The sequence below is a fragment of the Bos grunniens genome, chromosome 4 (assembly GCF_055505025.1).
Source record: "Bos grunniens cultivar Pamir isolate PY7600 chromosome 4, Bosgru_T2T1.0, whole genome shotgun sequence".
NCBI lineage: Eukaryota > Metazoa > Chordata > Mammalia > Artiodactyla > Bovidae > Bos > Bos grunniens.
This window is the reverse complement of record NC_141168.1, coordinates 28,610,226-28,631,753: the sequence shown is the minus strand read 5'-3', so window position 1 is coordinate 28,631,753 and position 21,528 is coordinate 28,610,226. Positions and strand designations below refer to the sequence as shown.

Genomic DNA, 21,528 nt, shown 5'->3' with positions numbered 1-21,528 from the left:
ACTATACAGTCCATGGGGTCACAAAGACTCGGACACTATTGAACAACTTTCACTTTTCACAACAGTCATAGAGGGATCAAGTACAATGGGAAGCAAGAAGGCATTAGGTTTAGCATTTATGTGGTCACTGATGCCCTTCAAGTGAACTTTCAACAGAAATGTAGGGGTAGGAAAAAACTACAGATGATTCACACGTGAAGGGTATAGGTATGGCTCAATATTGTCATTCATTCAATAAATATTTGCTGAATGCCTACTATGTACCAGGAACTGCCCTAGGCGCTGGAGAATCAATGATGACCAAGGCACAGGTCTCCTGAGAGTTTGACAGAGAGGGGAGACAACAAAATAGGCAACTACAGTAGTGAAATTAGTGCTAAAGTATTCTGAGAGCCTAATGGAAGTTTAAGAAAACCAAACTACCGGACAACTGCACTCATCTCACACGCTAGTAAAGTAACGCTCAAAATTCTCCAGGCCAGGCTTCAACAGTACGTGAATTGTTAACTTCTAGATGTTCAAGCTAGATTTAGAAAAGGCAGAGGAAAACCAAGAGAGTTCCAGAAAAACATCTACTTCTGCTTACTGACTATGCCAAAGCCTTTGACTGTGTGGATCACAACAAACTGGAAAATTCTTCAAGAGATGGGAATACCAGACCACCTGACCTGCTTCTTGAGAAATCTGTACGCAGGTCAAGAAGTAACAGTTAGAACTAGACATGGAACAACAGACTGGTTCCAAATCAGGAAAGGAGTATGTCAAGGCTATATATTGTCACCCTGCTTATTTAACTTATATGCAGAGTACATCATTCGAAACACCAGGCTGGATGAAGCACAAGCTGGAATCAAGATTGCTGGGAGAAATATCAATAACTTTAGATATGCAGATGACACCATTGTTATGGCAGAAAGTGAAGAAGAACTAAAGAGCCTCTTGATGAAAGTAAAAGAGGAGAGTGAAAAATTTGGCTTAAAACTCAACATTCAGAAAACTAAGATCATGGCATCCAATCCCATCACTTCATGGAAAATAGATGGGGAAACAATGGAAAGTGGCTGACTTTATTTTTCTGGGCTCTAAAATCACTGCAGATGGTGACTTTAGCCATGAAATTAAAAGATGCTTGCTCCTTGGAAGAAAAGCTATGACCAACCTAGATAGCATATTAAAAAGAAGAGACATTGCTTTGCCAACAAAGGTTCGTCTAATCAAAGCTATGGTTTTTCCAGTAGTCACATACGGATGAGTGTTGGGCTCTAAAGAAAGCTGAGTGACAAACAATTGATGCTTTTGAACTGGTGTTGAGAAAGATTCTTTAGAGTCCCTTTTACTGCAAGCAGATCCAACCAGGCAATCCTAAAGGTAATCAGTCCTGAATATTTGTTGAAAGGACTGATGCTGAAGCTGAAACTCTAATACTTTGGCCACCTGATGTGAAGAAATGACTCATTTGAAAAGACTCTGATGCTGGGAAAGATTGAAGGCAGGAGGAGAAGGGGATGACAGAGGATGAGATGGTTGGATAGCATCACCGACTCGAGGGACAGGAGTTTGAGTAAGCTCCGGGAGTTGGTGATGGACAGGGAAGCTTGGTGTGCTGCAGTCCATGGGGTTGCAAAGAGTTGGACACGACTGAGAGACTGAACTGAATTTAATGGAAGTTTGACAGTGAAAGTAAAGAGGAACAGATGGCAGTAACTAGACTGAAGATAGTCTGGAGGGGAAGTTCACTTACTGACTAAAAGGGATTTGGGCCATGTTTGTAGGTCAAAGGGGAGAAGTTTGGGGAAAGGAAGATAGAAGTGGAGAGGAGGACAGAGAGAAGGGTTGCTGGAGAAAGGTTTGAGGAAGACTGACTGGCAAAGGTAGAAGTGTTAAGTTTGGAAAGGAAGAACACGTCTTCCTTCAAAGAACCAAAGACAGAAGACAAAAAAAAAACTGTGATGCCAAAGGGGAGAGTAAAGAAATGTTTCCTACTTTTGCCATGATATAGGCAAGGCTGCCTCTTATTAAGGAAGAAAAATAGGGCTGAAGGCTTTAAGAACAAGGTAAAAGTTCTGAAGAAGAGATGTGAGAATCGGATAACTGAAATAACTAATTCTAATTCCTAAGATAACATAAATAAAAGGAGAGGCGATCAACAACTGTATACTTTGTTTACATTTGGGAGTGGAATCTAAAAGTGAAATGTGAACTGCATTTCACAGAATTCCATAGACATGAATTAAACCAAGGCAAATCTTTAAAAAAATTATCAAAAAGTCACTAAATGTACATCCATACAGTGCGGAATTGATTATAGACCATTTGTTAGGGTACACAGTCAATACAGCACTCCCATGAAACTGAACCTGTCACCATTACTTAGTAGCAACGGCAGAAGTTGCTGCTGCTGCTGCTAAGTCGCTTCAGTCGTGTCCGACTCTGTGCAACCCCATAGACAGCAGCCCATCAGGCTCCCCCATCCCTGGGATTCTCCAGGCAAGAATACTGCAGTGGGTTGCCATTTCCTTCTCCAGTGCATGCAAGTGAAAAGTCAAAATGAAGTCGCTTAGTCGTTCCCTACTCTTAGCTACCCCATGGACTGGAGCCTACCAGGCTTCTCCGTCCATGGGATTTTCCAGGCAAGAGTACTGTAGTGGAGTGCCACTACCTTCTCCGAATAGCAGAAGTTAGGAGGGTCAAATAAAAAAGTCAGGAAACAGAAGCCATCAGTAACAGAAACAAAGAGAAATACACAGGTAGAGAAGCTATATAGATTAGAAGATGAGGTAACAGGAAAATAAACTTACAAGCAAAGACATATTGTGGACTAAAATAAGCCTGAAAATAACTGATGTAATGTTCCTGCTTTCCTTCTTTCCTTCCTTCAACATTCTCTTAGCACCAATTATATGCCAGGCACACTGGGAGGCATCAGTGAATCAAAGACAAGATGTAATTCTTACTTGTAAACTCAGAATATGTTCTTGTACCCATAGCCTAATGTTTACAATAAATAATAAAACTGAAAGCTGTTCTGAGTTTTGCTACTAAAAATTATGCTTTGTTCTATAAGATATTAATCACAAAGAAGCAAAATTATATCAAAAAGTTTAACAATTTCTTGAACAATTAGCAAAAGCTGCTGCCAAAAATAAGCCACCCATAAAATAATATGCTCTAACTTAATAAACCGCTGTCCATCTTGACTTTATCACAGATTTTACATCTGACTTCTTCTTAAACGGTTGGATTAATACCAACGAAAAGGCAACAAATATCAAATGGCAAAGCAAGATAACAGGAACTATTTGCCAAGTGCTGGAAAGTATTTTGGCAGCCAACTCACAGCAATTGTAGTGATCACTGTAACCGAATTAACATATATTTATTGAGCTCATGAGCCAGGCATTGTGCTAAGTATACTACATACATCATTAAACTTTTATAAATTCCCACAACAAACCTATATATACTATAGTTTCTAATACCGTCATTTTACAGACAAAAAAACTGAAGCTTAGGAAAACTAAGTAACTTGCCCAAACTACAGTTAGTAAGCAAAGGAGACATGGCTTGAACTCCAGTATGCCTGATTCTTGAAAATCCATGCTTTAACCACTGTGTGATTCTGTTTTCCCAGAAGGAAATGGTGCCAGACACATGATGACACTCAGTAGTGCCTGTCGTTGAAGGAATGAATGAGACGATATAAAGCAGCTATTGCAGAGTATGCCCAAATGTGGAAAATACAAGAGCAGAAGCAGTACTTTAAGGATTCACTAAATCACCAACTCAAATTGTGCAGCATAATTGTGGGTGTCTGGAAAATCACAGCAACTGACAGAACGGCCTAATATGCTGTTACAGGAAATGGAATGGCTCTTTTTGAGTGGAAACTCCAGGCTGTCTCTGAATCTACAAAGCCAAAGATGGCAACAGCACCAGTTCAGGAAAGGAACTGCAGGTGCTGATCAGAGAACTCTTCTCACATTTTTCTCACATTTTTCTCAGCATGGAAAGGATTGTTGATGCTATATTAACAAATAATCAAGCCCACAGGTTACCTTTAATTCTATAACCTTTAAAGTGGAAGAAAATCACGTAGACTGGAAAGGTTATAACATTCCGAAAGTGAAATACTGATCCCTCTTTTAGAAGACTGGCACCAAAAACTCCCCTTTACTGGGTCCAGGGCCATGTTTTATGGCACTGACTCTGCTATCACAATCACCAACAGCAGGACCAACGTTCCCAGGAACAGCAAAAGTATGGCCAGCAACCCACAAACAGGCCTGGCATGGGAGATCTGCCCAACAAAAATGCAGCTAATGGAACCAGATTGTCTCTTTTAGCAGGCTAAATTCAAGCTATATGGAGAGGGAAAGTAGCTGAAAAACACAGAGAAGACAAGCAGCAGAAGTAATGAGGCAGTTATGTACTACACTAAGATACCAAATGAGGTAAAAGGTTTTTTTTTTTTTTTTTTTAAGGTAAAAGCAGAGTCTGAGAAGGGCTAATAGCAGCCGAGAAGCCATACTCCTGCTGCTAAGAGGGTAACACCCAGTCATTAGAGTTGCATTACTTTTTCCTGGTTTCTCTAGTACTTAGTTGAAATCTACATGGTGAAGCCAGTCTATACGATTATTCCTAGACTCTCTTAAGGCCGAGCCATTTCTCTCTTATCCCCACAATGCTCTCAAAGAAACCTCTCTTTACCAGCTATGGATCAATTTTAAAACTCTGTGCTTCCAACAATAAAAAGAGTAGCATGATGCTTTATAAAGGGTCACACATGTGCAATCAGATGACCTGGCAAATTGAGTGGTGGCTGGGTCTCACTTCCATCTTGCAGAATCTGTGGTTTGAAGACATTGTGTTCTTTAGCTCCAGTTAACTGTCTCCGAAAGAAATGACCTTCAAAGAAGTATCTTAAACCTTACAAATTAACAATTCGTATCATTATAATTATACACTTAGAACCGAAAAGAGATCCAGGGCAGATAAAGGCAACAAAACCATCTCCTTTAAAAGTTTCTTCCTCTGTTATATTTTTTTATGTATCCAAATTTCAAGGCAAATAAGTGATTTTGTCCACTTACAATCATAAGGAACAACAGGTAGCTAGTCAGGCAAAGAAAGGATAGGCAGGCAAAGAAAGGATAAATTGGAAAATCATGAAAACGTGGTGAGGAAAGTTTAACTTGGGGATATAAATATCGAAGATGACTCACAAATTTCACTAAGTGAGTTCGTGCCTAACTCTATGACAATCCCATTAGCCTATCTTATGTCCTCAGAGCTTGCCCATTCAAAGGAAAGGAGAATGAAGCTCAGAAAGTCTCAAACATCTACAACTGTCCAAATGTTGGATTCCAAGGAACTCAGTTAATAATCTAATGAGCAAAAGGCATGAAAATGGCATGGCCACTCTCCTACAGAAGCTTATACAGAATGATCCCAACAGTTTATATGTCAAAAACCCAAGAACACTACAAACAACTCTTCTCCCCGAAAGTTATTTTCTTCATATAATTCAATCACTTGTACACACAATGTTTCTAGTATTTAGCTTTTTTTTTTTTTTTCTTAGAAGTATTCCTCACTTTTTCTTCTCATCCAAAATAAAAACTACCAGACACAACCAGGTACTTTGGAATTTAGGTCTACCAAAGCATCCGTATAGCCAAGAAGAGTCTCAACTTTTTAAAAATATTATTTTTGCACAGCTTAGAAAGAAACTCTGTCTAAAAGCCACAGTTCCATTTCTCAGAGCTAATTTCTTTTCAAGATAATTCCACAGATAGAAGGAATTAACTAATATTCAAAACCTGGGTTATAAAGAGTTCTATGCATTTAGGCTTCACCCTGGTAATTTCTCCTCTGAAAATAACATTAGTACACACTCTTACACAGAAAGTGTTACCAGATTAATATAGAGCAGGACACCCAGATAGGCTGCAAGTTATTCAAGCATTCAAAGTGGGATTATTCGTTTGTTTGGGTTTGGCTATTTTTTTCAACCACATCATTCTATTGCTTAAACATTACAATGTTTTGTATATCAGGAATATGCTCAGATACCTGACGTAAGAATTTGACTGTCAGAGTCATGAAGCCAGACAACCCAAGAATGGTAACCCTAGCACTTGATCTGCAGTTCAAGATATAAGAGTTTATCCAAACTGAGGGACAAAGGTTCTCTGGTATTGCAATTATCCCCATACACAAAAATTTCTAAAATTGTCATTTTATGGTTAAAAAATCCATGATCAGTAACAGGCAGGTATGCCACTGAAATCTCTCAGCAGATAATATAACACTTCTTGGGCCTCAGGTGAAACGTGGAATACTTCCACTAATGACTACCACTGGCAAGACCTGTGAAAAGTACCGTTACTTTTCTCTTCACGACACATTCACCAAAGCAATTCCCGACCTGGCCCAAATCATGCTCTCCTGAAGAATCCACTTTCTACAACTAAATACTTGCTTTTAAATAATTAGTTCATAGTCTTTCAACTATGTTACTCAATATTTGCTCCATGTCAGTATTTCACATATGCCCAAAACCAAAATATTGTGTGATATAACAGATATTAATGAGAATTTTAGGACAGATGGGTTGTTATAAAAACAAGCCTAACTTACAATGAATGTGTTTAAGACTTCCAATACCTTTTTCAAGATAAATGAATAACATAGAAGTAGGAATGATAAGCCAATAACATCAGATTAGAAGAAAACTGGTAACAAGTAATAATATAGTTGGTGTTCATTTCCCAATTAAACACAAAAGCGGCAGCTAAAATCTAATATACAGCAATGAACTCTCTTCTAAGGAAACATTTTCATTTAAACTTAACTTTACAAGGTAATGAAAAAAATCCCACATTTATACTGTGAAATTTCACATTATAGCAATCATATCTAACAATTACTGTAACATGACAAGGACCTTCTCTAAGCTTCTATTTTTCTGTTCTGTAAAGTGATGTTAATAAAGGAACAGTTCTTACTTCATAGAGTTGTTGGTGGATTACAGGCATCAGGCATGTAAAAGATTAACAAAGTACTTGGTATATAGTAAGCACTCCATGAATGCTAATTACTATTGGCTAATACTAAGAAATTCTCCTTATTACTATGAACTCTCATTTTAGTGCTGGTGGCACTTTCTAAAATAAATTAAATCTATCAATACTGAGATAACAGAAGTTTAGGAGATTAAGACCCAAACGTCTCAAAGTATATGACAGCACAATTTAGATGGAAAAGGTTTTACTACTACTAAAAAGTAGTAACTTATTGTAACATCAAACATGTACTTATAGTGCCTGGGTATATATATAAAACGTACAAGACACTAAACAAAATTATCAAGATGTAGTTAAAAATACACAATCAAGCAAATTAATTCTGCTGAGTGTGCACAGGCAGTAAAACCTCCAAGTCTGAAGCAGATGCACCTTCGGTATTCAATAAATTCCCCTCCGTTTGCGGCATGACAGTGGTGATTATATGCAGATAAAGAAGCTTGAAAAATAATAAACCTGACAAATTGAGTATAGATTGATAAAAATTCAGGAAGAAATGAGCTCTCTTTCCACCCTCTTACCTTCTTAAAAAAATGTTTTAGCGATCTTAGTACTAATGATCTGTTAATTAACCAGAAGAGAAAAAAGAAAAGAGCTAGAAGCTCAGCTCAGTCTATACCCCGACCAGTAATGCTGAAGAAGCTGAACAGTTATATGAAGACCTACAAGACCTTCTAGGACTAACATCCAAAAAAGATGCTTTTCTCATTATAGGGGATTAGAATGCAAAAGTAGGAAGTCAAGAAATACTTGGAGTAACAGGCAAATTTGGCCTTGGAGTACAGAATGAAGTAGGAAAGGCTAATAGAGTTTTGCCAAGAGAATGCACTGGTCGTAGCAAACACCGTCTTCCAACAACATAAGAAAAGACTCTACACATGGACATCACCAGATGGTCAACACCAAAATCAGATTGATTATATTCTTTGCAGCCAAAGATGGAGATGCTCCATACAATCAGCAAAAACAAGATCAGGAGCAGACTGTGGCTCAGATCATGAACTCCTTATTGCCAAATTCAGATTTAAATTGAAGAAAGTAGAGAAAATCACTAGACCATTCAGGTATGACCTAAATCAAATCCCTTATGATAATACAGTGGAAGTGAAAAACAGATTCAAGGGATTAGATCTGATAGAGCGCCTGAAGAACTGTGGACAGAGGTTCGAACATAGTTTAGGAGGCAGTGATCAAGACCACCCCCAAGCAAAAGAAATGCAAAATGGCAAAACAGTTGTCTGAGGAGGCCTTACAAATAGCTGAAAAGAGAAGCTAAAGGCAAAGGGGAAAAGGAAAGATATACCCATTTGAATGCAGAGTTCCAAAGAATAGCAAGGAGAGATAAAGAAAGCCTTCCTCAGTGCTCAATGCAAAGAAATAGAGGAAAACAATAGAATGGGAAAGACTAGAGATCTCTTCAAGAATATTAGAGATACAAACGGAAAACTTCATGCAAAGATGGGCACAATAAAGGACAGAAATGGCATGGACCTAACAGAAGCAGAAGATATTAAGAGGTGGCAAGAATACACAGAAGAACTATACAAAAAAGATCTTCATGACCCAGATAACCATGATCGTGTGATCACTCACCTAGAGCCAGACATCCTGGAATGCAAAGCCAAGTGGGCCTTAGGAAGCGTCACTTTGAACAAAGCTAGTGGAGGTGATGGAATTCCAGTTGAGCTATTTCAAATCCTAAAAGATGATGCTGTGAAAGTGCTGCACTCAATATGCAAGCAAATTTGGAAAATTCAGTAGTGGCCACAGGACTGGAAAAGGTCAGTTTTCTTTGGGCCAATCCCAAAGAAAGGCAATGCCAAAGAATGCTCAAACTACCACACAATTGCACTCATCTCACACACTAGCAAAGTAATGCTCAAAATTCTCCAAACCAGGCATCAACGGTACATGAACCACAAATTTCCAGATGTTCAAGCTGGATTTAGAAAAGGCAGAGGAACTAGAGATCAAATTGCCAACATCTGCTGGATCATCGAAAAAGCAAGAGAGTTTCAGAAAACCATCTGCTGCTGCTGCTGCTAAGTCACTTCAGTTGTGTCCGACTCTGTGCGACCCCATAGACGGCAGCCCACCAGGCTCCCCCATCCCTGGGATTCTCCAGGCAAGAACACTGGAGTGGGTTGCCATTTCTTTCTCCAGTGCATGAAAGTGAAAAGTCAAAGTGAAGTCACTCAGTTGTGTCTGACCCTCAGCCTTCCAGGCTCCTCCGTCCATGAGATTTTCCAGGCAAGAGTACTGGAGTGGGGTGCCATTGCCTTCTCCAAGAAAACCATCTACTTCTGCTTTATTGACTATGCCAAAGCCTTTAACTGTGTGGATCACAACAAACTATGGAAAATTCTTCAAGAGATGGGAATACCAGACCAACTGACCTGCCTCCTGAGAAATCTGTATGCAGGTCAAGAAAAAAGAGTTAGAACTGGAAATGGAACCAAAGACCGGTTCCAAACTGGGAAAGGAGTACGTCAAGGCTGTATTTTGTCACCCTGCTTATTTAACTTATATGCAGAGTACATCATGTGAAATGCCAGGCTGGATGAAGCATAACCTGGAATCAGACTGCCGGGAGAAATATCATTAACTTCAGATATGCAGATGACACCACCCTTATGGCAGAAAGTGAACAAGAACTAAAGAGCCTCTTGATGAAGGTAAAAGAAGAGTGAAAAAGTTGGCTTAAAACTCAACATTCAAAAAACAAAGATGATGGCATCTGGCCCCATCACTTCATGGGAAACAGTGTCAGACTTTTATTTTTCATGTGGAAACAGTGTCAGACTTTATTTTTTGGGGCTCCAAAATCACTGCAGATGGTGACTCCACCCATGAAATTAAAAGATGTTTCCTCCTTCAAAGAAAAGTTATGACCAACGTAGATAGCATTAAAAAGCAGAGACACTACTTTGCCGACGAAGGTCCATCTAAGTCAAGGCTATGGTTTTTCCAACAGTCTCGTATGAACGTGAGAGTTGAACTCTATAAAGAAAGCTAAGCACCGAAGAATGGATGCTTTTAAACTGTGGTGTTGGAGAAGACTCTTGAAAGTCCCTTGGAATGCAAGGAGATCCAACCAATCCATTCTAAAGGAGATTAATCCTGAATATTCATGGGAAGGACTGATGTTGAAGCTGAAACTCCCATACTTTGGCCACCTGATGCAAAGAACTGACTCACTGGAAAAGACCCTGATGCTGGGGAAGATTGAAGGTGGGAGGAGAAGGGGACGACAGAGGATGATATGGTTGCATGGCATCACTGATGCGATGGATATGAGTTTGAGTAGTTTCTGGGAGTCGGTGATGGAAAACAGGGAAACCTGGCGTGCTGCAGTAGTTCATGGGGTTGCAAAGAGTTGGACACGACTGAGCAACTGAACTCAACTGAAATGAGAAGCTCACAAGAGGTCAAAGGAAAAGAGTGCAGAAACAAATTATAAGGGAGAAGAGGAAAGAATCTGGAAGTTAGAAAAGCCAAAGTTCTTGTTTAGTTGCTAAGTCATGTCCAACTCTTTGTGACTCCACCGACTGTAGCCCACCAGGTCTCTGTCCATGGATTTCCCAGGCAAGAATACTGCTGGGTTTGTAATTTCCTCCTCCAATCTCTGGCACTGGCAGGTAGATACTTTACTGCTGAAACACCAGGGAAGCCCAGTTTAAATGAAACATTTTTCCCTACAATTCTGTCATGGGCCAAATGCCTTAGAAATGAAACAACTACTAGCCAATCTTAAGACTGCTGATACTTACTCCTCTTCCATCTTGAGGTTTCCATTAGCTTTTAAAGTCAGAGAAGAGGGAAAGAATACCACAGAATAGAAAAGGATTTTGCCTAACAGCACAGCCAACTTCATGCTGCCCATATCTTACAGCTCAGCAAGAGGTCAACTATAAGACCCTGTCTGAATCATAATCCTGGTAATCTAAAGATTCTGCTAGAAAAGTAAATTCTAGAACTCCTAAGGATCTAGATTATTTCTCTAGGCCACTACAGGAAATCTGGAGACCTAATTTCTGCAGTTACAGAAGCATTTCAAATTTTTCTCAGTGGTCATGCCATTTGAAGACATCTTTTGTTACTTCACAGGAGGAAATGATACTTACTTGGGCCTGTATCTCCATATCTACTTGCCGTAACAACTACTGGGAAAGTTCTCTCTCTATACCCACAAGTTCAAACCCATAGCAAAACCATAAAACTTCCCCACTACTGCATCCATGGAGAAGGAAATGGCAATCCACTCCAGTGCTAATGCCTGGAAAATCCCATGGACAGAGGAGCTTGGTAGGCTACAGTCCATGGGGTCACAAAGAGTCAGACACGACTGAGCGACTTCACTTCAATTCACTGCATCCATAGGCTCTCTAAAGCAAACTGAATAGAACAGCCTACTGACCATAAAGCAATGTAACAAATACACATTCCTAAAGTGAAGGTACTTTTCAACAATACAAGCAAGGTGTCAACTGAAAATTTGGTGTGTGTATATATACATAAGCCAAATTTTATATATATGGGGGTATATATATACATGAGCCAAAATTTATATACATGTCTGTGTGTGTGTGTGTGTGTGTGTATATATATATATATGAGCAAAATCCTATCTTTATGTGTGTATATAAATAAAACTAGGCTAAAAATTAAGGATGGATAATTTATTATTATTTAAGAATGTACACACTGTTTAAAAAGGTTTTGTTCTTGAAGCAGGGAGAAAGGGTGGGGGTGGCGGGGGGAGGGACATGAACCGCAAAAATGGTTACTGTGAATTCAAAGTGTATCTGCAATGTTAAACAATCAACACCTGCTTAGGGAATTCCACAGCAGTCTAATGGTTAGGACTCCACACTCTCACTAAGGGCCCAGGTTTGAAACCTGGTCAGGGAACTAAAATCCCACAGGTAGCACATCATGATCAAATAAAAAAATAAACAAAAAAACCACCTGCTTAGTGTCAGCCATACTCATCCAGTTCTCACTTGCACTATACAAACTTAAAAAGTTGAAGTGCAAGCCATACCTTTTATTGTTTTTCCTCTTCCACCAATATAATTTAGGAGTAAAAGATATCTTCAGGGAAGAAGTAAGTTGAATTCTATAGAAAAACTGTTGATCAAACAGCAGCAAAGGTAGATAATTTGTACCCAGAGATAGATCTTAAAGTAAGGCATTCTTGATAGTTCTTTACCTGATTAACCACTACTCCCCCTCACTCCACAACAAAAAGTGCCACAAATACTTGCTTATACAGCCTACATGCAAAAAGCTTCCGGCACAAATTTCTTAGGCCTTTTCTCAAAAGCCTAAAGCCTGATCCTCTTGAGATGACAAAGCCCAAGAGTCAAAATAAAATCAAAAAGTTAAGGATGAAGACCAGAAAGGAATACGAAGAACAAAGAATTTCTAATCACTTCTTACGTGTTCATTCTACTCTTCTTAACTGGTCTGAGTTCTCTAACTCCTATGTCGCCCATGATCCATTAATTTAGCTACTATGATAAAATATTCTTAATCTCTCCAGGCCCTTCTAATTTGGACAAGTCCTGACATAGTGGTGTTTTGTTTTGTTTTGTTTTAACTCTATGACCCAGATGAAATCTTTTTATAGTCCTTGGAACCCTTGATGCTCCCTCCTAAATTCCTGCTCTGTGGCCCTAATGTTATGACTGAGGAGACAAACTATGTGAATGGTCCTGTGAAAACAAGTGAGTGGAGGAAGGGAATTGCTGCAATTGGGCTCCACAAGCATCAGGCTATTTCTCTTTCTTCCCTACAGGATTTAACAAGTAAAGTAGAAAGGAAAAGGCTGGCATACACATGGGAAGCTGCAGCAAAGAGCTACCCCAAGGTTTTTAGGAATCCTCATTATCTTTCCGTTTGTTATAGGCAGTTAAGTCTGGAAAAATATCTTTGGAATATGTCTTGTGTGTGTAGGAATGCATAAAAGATAACACCTTGCAAAAGTCAAACATACAGGTTTAATAATGTGCCACTAATGAAGATGGTTTATAAATGAAATAACACCTACACATTTAGTTCCCTAAATATATTATGCTATTAATCATTAAAGTTAGACCTATAAGTACAAGTTTTCCATATGTGGAAAAGTAAATCTGTTTTTAAATTAAAGAGAAATTATCACTCTAACTCTTAAAAATAAAACGATCAGGATAAATTTCAAGTGTAGCCGCTCAGTCACTGAATAAATTTAAATTTGATAATAAAACATTTAAGTTTCAACCAATGCACCTTCGCTGAAGCACATTTAGCTGAAATAACTTCGAGTCTTGTTTATTTCCATCACATATAGTACATTTTTCCAACAAGAGCACGTGTACATTCAATATAGAACATTTCCAGCAAGTTACAGTCTTTCTACTTTCCTTTCACAGTATATTTTAGTGCAAAGCACTGGGAAGGGTAAATGCTTTTCTAGCTATAAAATCATTTTATTATGACCTTGTGGATCTTCAACATTTTAAATTTTATATAAAAAGTATATAGATGGACAGGGTCCCTCCTAAGTTCACATGTGAACCTATATAAAAACATGGTATATTCTCCTGCTGTACCTTTTAAAATTATAATTTGACAAAAATTACTAAAAATTATTTAAAAATAAAGTATTCCCTAAAAAATACAGAATATTGATACACAAAAACCTGCCCAATATTTCATTAAAGATAGATGTACTTCTGTTTTCCCTAAAATCTTGATTACAAAAATGGACAAAAATTTATTATTTTTTAAATTTTTCAGTAGGAATCAAATATTATCTAAAGTAGTCATCTAAGATTTTACTTGGGAGAGGGGGAAAAAGCAGGGTTTACACCCCAATCTTCCTTTTTTAGCAGTATTTAAAGAAATAAACTAATATTGTAAGAAGTGGTTGTGCAGGGATTGTCTGCATCCATAAAATTTCAGTAAGCTATTTACTACTGCCTTCATATTAACATCAGTAAATGTGCGGTCTTTAAAAAAAAAAACTGAAAATTTAAGTTGCATCTACCATTAAAGTGCTTTGAATGAAATTTAAAGAAATACAGGGGAATGTTTAATTTTCATAAAAACCTCAGATGTTTACAAATGAAGAACGTGATGATCCATGGGTGAAAATGAGCTGCAACTTTCCTGTAGTATAAATTTTAGAATGAAACTTGCAAACATTTAAGTGCTGTAGAACAAGTTAGAAATAAATGGATGTAAAAATAATTACAAATATTTAGCAGGCTAAATATTTATAATGTGCTGATATTAATTTATCTTTTGGTCCTAACATACACTCACTAGGAAATTATGTATCTGTACAATCCAGATAAAAATTCTGCCAAATGAAGTGGAACAAAACTAAAATCACTAAGATAAAGTCTTTGTTAATTAAAAATCACTAGTGGTGATATTTTGTTCAGGTTGTTGATCACTTTAATCAACAAACTGTTGGAAAACAAAATTTGCACCATTTGTGTAGAAAACGTAGACCAAATGCACAAGGGTGGTTAGTTGATGGATTGTGATGACAGTACTTAATGTCACAGCTACTTGAAAGTGCTGGAAGAGGCAGTGCCTTAGAAACAAGTGGTTAGATGGTTATTATTTTAGTCAGAAACAGCAGTTACAGTCATATATTTATCAAAACTTTTTCTTTTTTTCCTCATAGTACCATCTGAAGATGTTTAGTGGTTCTAACACCAATTTAAAGTCTTTCCACAAAAATGAACTCCAAACCTTTTCGTACATCACTTGAAGTTATCTGAGGAGAAATGGGAATAAATGAACACTTTTGAGTTTACCGATAAAACCTTATTTTTAGAATTTTACAATAAATGACTTCTAAAGAATGGTTTCGTCTCAAGTTTTCCACACAAAAAAAATGTGTGATAGTCAAACCACAACATTTAACCTACTCAGCACTCAAACTAAGTATACTGCTTTAGAACCTGAATCCAAAACTACCTTAATACTAATTAAATATATTAAATGCCTTAATACGAGGGACACAGGTACTAAAGGTAAACTTTAAAAATACAGGGAGATTTACAAAAACAAGTACAGGGAGTCTACGCCTTATTTTATATTGCTTTTTAAAAATCTACATTTGTTCCAAAACCCTCTAAAAAAGTAATATTATTTTCTTTTTTCCCAATAGGGATTTTACTTTTCAACACAAAACCATAAAAAAAAAGAAAAAAAAACCTACTTAATAATATTAACTATGCTGAAATGATCACCAAAAGTTTATTTAAACAAAAAGGTAAAAATAAAGAGGATCTGGGACCTAAACAATCACTTTCCATAGATCAAAACTAAAACACGGTAACTAATACATACTTCCAAGGAAAAGGAAAAATAATCCAAACTTTTGTTTATCGAGTTTTCCCCTTTGCCTGGAAGCACTATGTTAAACGTAAATAATAAATGCTAATTGTTCTAAATTCAATTTGGGGGTTGTATTTTTTCTGAGTGCAGCACTTTATTTAGCCATCACAGATTAATTTTTACAATAATTACAGTGCCTCAAAAGACGTTTTTCCTATAATTATCGCCTTCACAAATTCATTCTAATATACTTAACTTTCCCACAATGTATTAATTAGTAGACTAAGTCACTGAATCAAATTAAACCTGTGCAAAGTTAGTTAAACAGAAGACTTCTATTGTAAACATAAGCCAATATTAATGTATATATTTTACAACATTGAGAGGAAATCACTGACCCTGTGCCATCTATCTATAACTATATTGCATTGTCCTGTGGAAGATTAAGTTCTGAAGTTAACTTTTGTTCCCAAGCCATTGGAATAAAGGTCACTGAAGAGGTAAATGCAATATGCACATTACTCTTGCAGTTCCCATTGCCATAAGATATATGGAAGCAAACGTGTTAAAATGGAACCAGCTATAAATTATGGTCAAATGATTGTTTTAGTTCGATGGGGGGAAATAAAGCAAAACTCTGTTAACTGTTCCTCACCAGACAAGAGCCTTAGATCTTGTACTTCGGCCTTTGGTTTTGTTTCCTTCAGGTGAATTGGAAGCATTTGCCTTATGAGTTTTCTTATGATGCTCAAGATAAGTCTTTTTGGCAAATGCCTTTCCACATTTATTGCATCTGTGAAGAGAGAAGTTTTTTGTGACTTTTACTTCAATACCAACATCAGCTACTTCGTACTTTTTACTAGGAGAGTTAGAAGTGCCATCATGTTTTGCATCACTATGTTTTGCTTCGTCTCTCGAAGGGCCTCTTTTTGTCACTTTATTTAGAACAAAATCAATGGGCTTTTTTATAGCTCTGATCTCTAAACTGGCTGTTATTTTCCCAAGATAACGGGATGACTTTTTATGAACCACAGTTATATGTCGTATCACATCACGCTTCCGACGAGTTTCATAAGTGCAAAGAGGACACTTGTAGAATTTAACATAAATGTTATTCCCATCTGTGTGCAATTCAATGTGTTTAGTCAAGTTCTGTTTCGAAGTAAACTGACGTTTACAAAGTTTACAGTAAAGTTGCTTAAAATCAAAGCCAGCTGAAAGTTTTGGTTTCCTGGTTTTTTGCTGGCCACCTGCAGCAGACAGACTAGTTGATTTAGGGCTTTCAGAGTCTTGTTTAACTTTATTTTTCTGTGCTGCCGGTGTGTTCTTTTTTTCATTTGAATGATTTGTTCCCTTTAATTCATTCTGTGGAGAATGGGTAATGGAAGGGGGTGAAGATTCTACAGAATCTGCTGGTTCAACTTTAACTTTTATTTCTGAACTGCTGGCAGTATTATTGGGGCCTTTCTCTCTTTTAGAGTTTGTTCCAGAAAGAGTTATCTTGTGGACAATTTGCATATGTCTTTTAAGCATTATTTGTGAACTATATTTCCTCTTGCAAAGAAGGCATTTGCATGCAGTTAAATTGTATTCAGCCTTTGAAGACGACTTTTGTTTTCGAGTCTTAAAAGATTTTTTAGGAGAAACAGAATCCAGGAACAAAGGTTGCCCAGGCTTTGTTGCTATATCAGGAGTAATTGAATCCCTCCTTAGTCCTCTATGAACTTCATCAAAATGCCTCCTTACATTCGCTTTTGTAGCAAATGATTTATAACATACTGGACAACTCCTACTTAATGGAACTAGAACATTCTTACTGCGTCCTTTAGTGGACTGGTTTGGATTCTTTCGTGTTTCAATGTACTTTTTTAGTTCTTCCATCTTTTTCTTGTGTACTTTTCGAATGTGACGACGAACACCTCGTCTGGAATTGAAATCTTTTCTACAAAGACAACATATCAACTGGTGACCAAAATCAGAATTGTCAGAAGTTTCCAAGTCAGCCTGTGATTCCTGCGGTTGTTCATCAGATGGAGGTGCAACGTCATCTGCAACAATTTCAACAGGAGGGGGCTCTACAGTTTCCACCTCTGTGTCTGTAACTGGAACTGTTTTAGACTGTTCAGTGCTAGTTTCCTGTATTTGAACTTCAGGCTGTTCAGGAGTACTGCTTGACTCTGTGACTTCAGTGGGATTATCGGTCCTTGAAATATATTGAAACACTGCATTCTGATTAGTTTCTATAGGTTCTAGCTTAATAATGTATTCTCGCTTGTCCACACTTGGATATATGGCTTCTAGGAGGTCGTTTATGGCTTGGCTTTGTTTATCATTTACATCAGGAAGGTCTGTTAAGGAAAAAACAACATTTTAATCTGAAATAATTAGCCTGCTCTAGTCCTCCAATATTTTTACATGTATTATTAACCTGTCTTAAAATTTATTATTAATTTGTATTTATTTTTACAAGAGTATTATCTACTTCTCAGTATTTTATGAGGCTAAAAAACTAGTACTGATTAAATGAAAATTTGCTTTAATTTAAAATCTCATCATGGTACACAAATGTTAAGGAATAGATACAATCTGAAGAGCTACTTCTAATATAATTTTATATTAAGGGCCCTTAATATAAAATATTTAAGCAGATGGGTATCCCAAACAATAAAAATAATACTTCATATTTTTAGGCTAGCAAAGGAAAGTCAAAAGTTCTCATAACCCAAGATGGATAAAATACCATGAAGTATGTTAGTATAAAAATCATTTTTTTTTTTTAGAAAACATAACAGCATTCCTATTAACTTAATCCATAATAATCTAATCTAATTGTATGGGGACATTTGAACATCTTATGGAAAATGAAAAAGATTTTATAGGAAAAGTTAGAAACATAAATGATGATGTATAGAAGTGTTTGTTAAATTCAGTCCTATTACATGTCTTAACATGGCACAATTCTATTAAACCAATGATTAAAAACTACAAATTAATTCCAAAAACAGAGCTAGTTTTATTTTATTGTGCAATATAATTACTCTGTCTGTAGGCAACCTAACATTTCTATTGTAACAGAGTTGACTAATATTGGTTATGTTCCTACATACAATGCTAAAATCTAGCTACAAATACAGTATCAAATCTGATAACCACTTAGAAATCAAAAAATGACTTATCATTCTTCTGGTCTACTAATCTTTCTTTTTAAAATGGATAAAGTAGTGTCTGTAAGAAGAATACTTTCACAGAAGTATTTCTAGAATAAGTATTACAGAAGAATATACAGTAATCAGCAAATCCATTTATCTATTTCCCTCTAAAATTCAACTAAACTTTAGTCCACACCAAAGACTAACACAGAATAACTACCAGAAAGTTAATTAAATTCCTACTAGTTCCTTAATTGCAAGGTTAGATTTGAAACTAATTTCTAGACTGCCTTTTCATTTACATCTCAAGGATAAAAGAAGTATAGTAAAATCTAACAGGGGCAAGAAAAACTTCAAGACAAATATGAAATTTTTGTTTCATCTATTTCCTATATTTTAAATCACTTCATGCTAATAATTAAAGTGGTACTTTTGCTATTTGCAGTTTTGCACTCCATTCCCATCCCCAAAAGGTAAAGTTGAAAAATGCACAAAGTCCACAATGTAACTGAAATATCAAACTGACTAAATAACTTCTATGTTTTGTTAAGTCCACAAGAGTTAAATCCCTGAACAAAAAACAATGAAAGTAATCTATGACTTAATAAAACACTTTACGGAATTTATGTTAGCTCTTTAAAGCAAGAAAATAGTATCATTACATATACTGCAACTTAATCATACACAGACAATATACTTAACTCAACAAACACTTGGTTACACAAAAACTTCATTAGCGTACTACCTGCCTTCATTACATAAAGCTATTTCAGATTTCAGGTTAGCTTGCAACACAATCCAATTTCTGATAAAATGACATATCAAGTCAATTTCACTGAGAATAAAACTGATCTTCAAGACCCAGAAAACATTAGAAAGATTATCAAATATTTTTAGTGCTCTCCACAATACCCCAAAAATCAATTTATTTACTCATTCTTTGCTCTATTTTCAACCTTCTCATTTACTTAAGAAGAATCTAAGTAAACAGTGAGTCATATCTGGTAACAAGCTGCTAAGAAGTAAAAATACAAACACCCCTATCAAGCATCAATATTTTAATTTACAAAAATTCTGAATATAAACGGTGTAATTCACATAAACATTCAAAAACAATACCCAATGTTTTAATACAAATAAACGTAGTAAAAATCTAACTTCATTTGTCTTTAGCAAAATCCAAATGACAGATATTAAAAAATAGATATTAAATTATCTCTAAGAAACCAAATATATGACACTGAATCAAGTATTTTATTTTGTTCACCATCACTAAGTCATCTGTAACCAGGTACTGATACCATTCTAATTTGAATGTGCAGCTACAGTGTAAGAACAAACAGTAAACACATAAAGGAACATATGAATACAACTTACTGTCATCCATCTGCAGACTTGGTGGGCAGTAGAATTTTTTATGGGTAATTAAATTTGGCAATCCTCTGAAGAGACTGCGGCATAGTTTACATTCAAAAATAGTGTCCACGTCTTTTAATAAAATATGCTTAAGTTGTTTAGTTCCTGAGGAAAAAAAGAGAACACAAAGGTAACTTTAAAATGTACTTTTAAACTGGAAAATCACTGCTGACAATCCAAAAGTGTGGTTTTACACCTTAAAAACAAAATGCAGGCACTGCCAGTTATCTACCACACTATACTCAAAAATAAGTTATAAACTACATTCTTTTTTTTTTAATAAATTTATTCATTTTAATTGGAGGCTAATTACTGTACAATAGTGTATTGGTTTTGCCAACCATCAATATGAATCCTCCACGAGTGTACACATGTTCCCCATCTTGAACCCCCCTCCCACTTCCCTCCCCTTACCATCCCTCTGGGTCATCCAAGTGCACTAGCCCCAAGCTCCCTGTATCATGCATCGAACCTGGACTGGTGATCCATTTCACATATGGTAAAATACATGTTTTAATGCCATTCTCCCAAATCATCCCACCCTCGCCCTCTCCCACAGAGTCCAAAAGACTGTTCTATACGTCTGTGTCCCTTTTGCTTAAGGCTGGGTAATATCCCACTGTATATATGCACATCTTTATCTGCTCGTCTGTCGATGGACATTTAGGTTGCTTTCATGTCTTGGCTGTAGTAAATAGTGCTGTGATGAACATAGGGGTTCATGCATTCTATTTCTTTCTTATGCCTTCACATAAGAATAATAATTTATATTAGACTGTCTGTCTTTTCTCCTCTCATATTCTAGCGTTTAATGTTGCAGATGAGAAATTCAATAATGTATGACCCTTTTTTTTTTATTTTGAAACTAGAACACTTTCTAACACCATACACAAAAATAAACTCAAAATGGATTAAAGATCTAAACGTAAGACCAGAAACTATAAAACTCCTAGAGGAGAACATAGGCAAAACACTCTCCGACATACATCACAGCAGGATCCTCTATGACCCACCTCCCAGAATATTGGAAATAAAAGCAAAAATAAACAAATGGGACCTAATTAACCTTAAAAGCTTCTGCACATCAAAGGAAACTATTAGCAAGGTGAAAAGGCAGCCTTCAGAATGGGAGAAAATAATAGCAAATGAAGCAACTGACAAACAACTAATCTCAAAAGTATACAAGCAACTCCTACAGCTCAAATCCAGAAAAATAAATGACCCAATCAAAAAATGGGCCAAAGAACTAAATAGACATTTCTCCAAAGAAGACATACAGATGGCTAACAAACACATGAAAAGACGCTCAACATCACTCATTATCAGAGAAATGCAAATCAAAACCACTATGAGGTACCATTTCACGCCAGTCAGAATGGCTGTGATCCAAAAGTCTACAAGTAATAAATGCTGGAGAGGGTGTGGAGAAAAGGGAACCCTCTTACACTGTTGGTGGGAATGCAAACTAGTACAGCCACTATGGAGAACAGTGTGGAGATTCCTTAAAAAACTGGAAATAGAACTGCCTTATGATCCAG

General features: G+C 36.6%; 1 protein-coding gene across 4 annotated transcripts in view; it reads right to left on the bottom strand.

The window, feature by feature from the left end:
- Positions 1-21,528, bottom strand: part of ZNF800 (zinc finger protein 800) — a 185,081-nt gene that overhangs the window by 12,893 nt on the left and 150,660 nt on the right. For 3 of the 4 annotated variants that reach the window (XM_086395786.1, XM_086395784.1, XM_086395785.1), the window contains exons 4-5: positions 19,952-20,095; positions 16,081-17,773 (exon numbers count right to left, since the gene is read on the bottom strand). In XM_086395786.1, the coding sequence (XP_086251912.1) occupies positions 16,081-17,773; positions 19,952-20,095 (1,837 nt within the window). Of the gene's footprint in view, positions 1-13,068; positions 14,860-16,080; positions 17,774-19,951; positions 20,096-21,528 lie in introns of those variants that run through there. The other variant, XM_086395787.1, reaches the window with a different exon arrangement.